At 38.5% G+C, this 6,000-nt stretch overlaps 1 protein-coding gene across 1 annotated transcript in view; it reads left to right on the forward strand.

Moving 5' to 3' along the window:
• LOC127578860 (protein diaphanous homolog 3) overlaps positions 1–2,704 on the forward strand; it is a 111,273-nt gene extending 108,569 nt beyond the window's left edge. Inside the window, exons 17-18 of the mRNA XM_052031380.1 lie at positions 1,005–1,088; positions 1,191–2,704. Of these exons, the coding sequence (XP_051887340.1) occupies positions 1,005–1,088; positions 1,191–1,319 (213 nt within the window). The 3' untranslated portion in view covers positions 1,320–2,704. The remainder of the gene's footprint in view (positions 1–1,004; positions 1,089–1,190) is intronic.
• Positions 2,705–6,000: the final 3,296 nt, after the last annotated feature.

A 6,000-nucleotide genomic window follows, 5' to 3' on the forward strand; every position in this document is an offset into this window, starting at 1 on the left:
TATCCTGAGGTCATGAATGGTTTTATAGAATTGCAAATTTTTCCTTCATTAAGATTCTGTTAGCTTAGAGTATGATACAGAGCAAACTGTGTTTTGTATCTCAAACCTTCAAAAGACTGTTACTCTTATATTAATTTTTTTCAGGTTCATCTTTGTAATATTGAGACATTGATCAATGTCAATAATTCAGCTGCTGAAGCTGCCTTCAGGTCTCTCTGAAGTCCTCAATGATAATCCTCAAGATCCTTTATATATTTAGTCATTCTCTGAAGCGTCATCTGGATCTTTGACACAGAGCTCAGTCAAGGAGACTATTGTACCAGAGTCTTTCCTCATTGTGTACCACAGAGAGTACCACATTGTGTACCACATTGTGTTCCCCACACTCTTTATTGCAATGGCAGACCACAGTTTATAGCAATATAGGGAAATTTGATGGTGGGGCTGAAACTGGCTTCTTGCACTGTTGTGTAGTGTTAGCAACTATCATATCTGTTTTGTTTTATAATCACTTATCTCTTAAAGCATTAAGGAAGCTTACATTTTAGCTCGAGGAATGCAAGAATGTATACACATGCATGAGTCCAATGTCTTGGGATATGATATTTATCCAAATATTGCAATATTGCTATCCTGCCGATCAGTAGAGGCGCCATCAGCTTTGTTTAATTTTCATATAAAGGGTTTGCCTGAGTCGCAGAGGACGAGCATGTGGCACTACAAAAAGGAGAGAAATTGGGATGTGCACATTCATAATGAGTTGAGGGTGGGTGTCGCATAGGATTTGAGGTTTCAGCAAAATGTTAGCTGAATGAACACATCTCAGAGTAGATTAATCTGAGAAAGTGAAGAATGTTTTGATTTGTAAGACAATTAAAACAACAAAGAAATGCAAGCAAAAATGAATATGGTTATATGGAGTAGCCTTTCCATCTAGTCTTCTGAAAACTTGCCAGTGAAATGCTTTGAGATTAAAAACAAGTACTTTCTTGTTTTGTTTCTAGTCTGTAATTCAAAAATATGAAGAAGAATTGTCACACCTGAATAAACGATGTGATGAAATGAGGAAACTCTACAATGACATCTTGGTAATATTACTAGTGACATTTTTGATTCATTTCTAGATTGTGTGAGCTACCTTTTGTTTTTGACATTAAGCTTGAATCTGCTTCTGTTGCTGTTTTTGATAGGTCAGATTTGGAGAACCACAAGATCGAGACTCAGGAGTTATGTTCGGATGGATCTCCTCCTTCATTAAAGATTTTAGGAAAGCTGTCGCAGAACAAAACAACTGTAGATCAGAAACAGCTCAGAAATAATACTAACTTTTGTTGTAAGATGCTTTTCTTTTTCCGATGGCTTGTTCAAGTTTTTCAGAGCAGTACTGAAATTAGTCAAATTAGTAACGGTATTCCAAAATTCAATGTCCTGAAAGGTGAAATAGAAACACCAATTTGTTCATCATACTTGAAGATCTTTATCACCACATTACTTTCCTCTGTGTCACACCTTATTTGAGAGAACAAATGGGTGAAATATTCTCAAGCCTCCCATCAGTGTTATTCACATGTGCTCTCTGAGGATGCAGTACTGGATGACTCACTGGCCTATTAATTGGATGGGAATCAATTTTGTAATGGATTATAAAGCTCATTATGAAAAGATTCAGGTGTATGGTCCAGTATTCTCTTACTGTCTGGCACAGATTATGTGCGTACTGTAAAGAGAACTCACTGTAGACACAGTGGCACAACTAGTGAAATTGTTGCCTCACAGTTGCAGTGGCCTGGGTTCAGTCCTGATGTCCTGTCTGTGTGGTGTTTGCATGTTCTCCCTTTCATTTTATGGGTTTTCTTTGGGTACTGTAAGTTATTCCTAGTGTGTAGGTAGGTGGTAGAACCTGGGAAGAGTTGGTGGGAATGTGGGGAGAATAAAAGGGTTAGTGTAGGATTAGTGTTAATGGCTGCTTGGTGGTCAATGTGGACTCATTGGGCTGAAGGCCTGTTTCTGTGCTGTTTCTCTCTGTGACTATAACTCTATGACTCCAGTTGAAGGTAGCTGAGTGTTGACCATGTTTGACTGTAAAAGTATTTTTTGTGTCTGAAAGCCTTACCACACACACCAGGCACTTTTGCTTGCCAAGCCAGTATACAGCCCTTCTGCTGATCTGCAGAATACCTGAGTGAACTAAGATGGCATGCCAGTTGTATTTGTGATATGGACAAGAAGTGTCAGTTTTTGGGAAAATAATGTGGAATTATGTTCTCAATGAAAGTTGTAGGGCTTCTGTGATAAAATCATAATGTCTACCTTGAGTTTAAACTTCTTTTGTATTGATGGGATGAAAACATGTTTGATCTCTTGAACTGCTTAACATGCTGAATTTAAGTTTAGATAGTCCTGAAACTGCACAAACCTAGCTACTACACAACCAGTGATTGCCACTAATTAACTAGTTTTAGTCAGCAGGGATGGTTCATATTGGAAATATAAATGTTATCTTGTTGTGGAGATGGGGATGGTGATGTTGATGGAGGTGGGATGGAGAGAGATGCTAATGAATGCTTGATGCTTGACTATTCCAGCCAGCTGCATTAAATCATCCTTGTTGTAATATTGTTCAAAGAATTTGGGTTAAAATAATGAAAAATAGCATTTAAAACACACTGTAAAATAGTCAATAATTGATGGACCAAAAAATAAAAAGCAAAATAGTGCAAAAAATCTTCATGTTTTTCAGGTTTTATATTTATTTCTCCTGCCTTATTAGCAATGGATATTTGGGATTCAGGCAGTTATCTTTGTTCAAGAGTTTGAGTGATTGTTCCAGACAAAAGAAATATAGCTCCAAAGGACTGATTTTTAGAATTATTGAAGGTGCCACTGACCAACTGTGAAAACCTTGATTCCCCAAGTCTACATGATATCCACCCACATATCTCTTAACTTAATATGATTTGTGTTGTCATTTGTAGTTGTAAATAGCTCCTTTCTCCAGTCAGGCTCATATAACTGGCCAGGGTTTCTGGTTTGATCACACACTGTTATCATATAAGTTTTATTGCTTTGTACTTGATTGGTCCTTTGGAATTGAATGTGTCTTTTATGCAACTGTCATCTTACCTACACCTAACATCTTATCCGAGTCCCAAATCCCTTGTCATTCTATGCCTGTGCATGCATCTATTTACCTGTCTGCCCTTTTGATAATACCTTTGAGTGCTGCCCACTATAACCCATCTGCTGACACTTTTATATTTTACCTGCTAACTGCACTTAGAAACTTTTATTCTAAATAGTCTGTTGGTGCCAGATAATGCAGACGGTTAGGCTCTGCTATCTCAGTAATGGAACAGTTATTGGGCAAGCACAGCCTACAGTTTAGCTATTTGATGAGACAAGGAGAGAATTACTGTGAGGAGGTGGATGGAATATAGAAAAGGAATGCTTCCTGCATTGTGATAGAAATGTCCGGAATACTGAGGGAAAACTGAAATCCTGTTGCACAGTGATTTGGGGGAAGTAGGGCTGAAAGACAGAGAAGGTGACACAGTGATTTGGGGGAAGTAGGGCTGAAAGACAGAGAAGGTGACAGGGAAAAAAAATCAGCTTCAAATGTAATTGATATTCCCCATTCCTTTTTTCACAACATCAAGGTTCTATGCCTCCAGTGGCTTACTTTAGAGTCCATTACAAGGTTGGGACTGAATCTATCTGGATCTGCCTGGCCCCCTAGAGCCTGCACTTACTTGGGCTGGATGCAGAGGGCTGAATGAGCTGAGTCCCTGCATCTGGGTGATGAGTGGTGAGTCATAGCGAGGCCTTAGTAACGAATAGGCCCCTAGGGTCTCCCTGACAGCTCAAAAGTTGAAACTAACAACTGAAAAGAAAATTCTGAAGCAATATGTTTTTTTTATTTGATCCATGTTAAAACAAAGAAAACATTAAAATAAAAGAAGTAAGAAAAAATAAATATCTTACATTTTTGCTCCTAATTTCCAGGTGAATTTAAATAAATAAAGATGTCAGCTGGCATAAGTTGAGATGGCAGATTTTGTAAAGCGATCCAAGCACAAATAGACTCCATCAGATTCTGCATGAATTCCATAGATGGAATGGACTCTGTATGTCCCAGACTTAGAGGATCTAGGTATGTCCTGGACTTACTTCTCTGGGATTGGCTGAGTGCTGACAGTTCTCTTTGGAACAACTGACTGCAGCCAACTTGTTCTGACCTATGGAGTTCATAGTCCTTATCCTTACATTATTTCTGCTCCATTAACCTACTGATATAGATTTTGTTGTAGCTATGTTCCACATTTACATCTTTAACTGGGTGAGTTATTTGACATAGGACACTGGCATTCAAAACACGGGAGAGATGTGGTCACCAGTTGTATTCACCATCCTTCCATTGAAGTCAAGGGGAACATGTGTGGCTGTGAACGCAACAGATATGATGATGGTGCAGTGGTTAGATTACTTGTAACCCAGAGGCCTGACCTAAAATTACAGAGACCTGAGTTAAAATCCCACTGGGGTGGCAGCTGTGGTAGTTATGGAGTTTCTATTGTTAATAATCTGGAATTTAAATTAAAACTAGCCAATAGTCCAGATGACTACAAACATACCTGATTGTTTTAAAAATCTATCTAGTTCATAAATGGAGGAAATCTGACTTCCTTACTAGATCTGGTTTGTATGCGACTCCTGACCTACTGATGTGGTTCCCTCTTTAATAGTAAAGCCAAGCTCTCAATTCAATGGGAAATTAGGGATGGGCAGTAAATGCTGTCTTTGCCAGGGACATCCGGATCTCAAAAACTGAATAATAAAAAAAATGTGGCTAATAGTTTCACACATGTTTAACGTGAGTGACCACAAAAGAAGTCTTTCCTCCTGTATCCCTCTCATAATTAACATTTTTCATGACTGGCCATAAAATATCTCAATATCCATTCATCTGCTCCAAGAACAATGGGATCAGCACTCTAGCTCTTTGGGTCAGCCAGTAAATCAGAACATTGGAAAGGATATATTGGCATTGGAGGTTGTACAAAAGAGATTCACTAGGCTAATTCCCGAGATGAGAGGGTTGTCTTATTATTAATGGCTAAAGAAATAAGATCTTATATTCTCTGTTGTTTAAAAAAATGAGGGGTGATCATATTGAGACACATAAGATCCTTATGGGACATGGTCCCACTGGTGGGAGGACTTCAAACAAGGGTAGGTGTTTACAAGATTAGGGGGCGATCATTTAAAACTAAGGTGCATAGGAAATTCTTGTAACAGAGGATGGTGAATCCCTAGAATTTTCTATCCAAGAGGGTTGTGGAAGCCAGATCTCTGGGGATATTTGAAGAGGAAGTATTATTCTTTAAAGATCAGGGAATTGACGGCTATTGGGAAGAGGAGCTGAGGACTGGGATACAGCCAGGATTATATTGAATGGTGGGGCAGGCTTGAGAGGTCAGTGGCCTACTCCTGCTTCTATTTTCTTGTTATTCTGAATGTGGGGCTGTTAGTGATTGGTCATTTCAGCTCACAAGCTTAAGTTTTAAGGAATAATGCAGGTGATTTATGTGAAACGATTTTCTAATCACAATTTATTGCACTGTGACAAAATCAATTGCAAAGCAGTCATTAGACCCTGACTTTTGTTCTGGTTTTGTAACTAAGCCTGCATGGATGAATTTTAAAGATTAATAGAAAGTTGGCCTTTCAAGGAGATGGGAAAACAAAAGGGAAGATAATTATGTTCCATTTGTGAAGAGCCTCAATCAGGCTCAATATGTTTTGGAAATGGCATCATCGTCTTGGAGGGGTTACAGCACAGATTCACCAGTGGGCTATGTAATGAGAGATTACATTAATTTATGCAATAATAAGCTAGTATTCTCTTGAGAATGAAGGGTTGATGACTGATTTAATGGAGTGTTTAAACCAATCCCTGGGTTGGTGAAATCAGGAGTAAAGGGATGTAAAACTAAAAGCATG

This window comes from Pristis pectinata, chromosome 16 (genome assembly GCF_009764475.1).
Source record: "Pristis pectinata isolate sPriPec2 chromosome 16, sPriPec2.1.pri, whole genome shotgun sequence".
Classification (NCBI taxonomy): Eukaryota; Metazoa; Chordata; class Chondrichthyes; order Rhinopristiformes; family Pristidae; genus Pristis; species Pristis pectinata.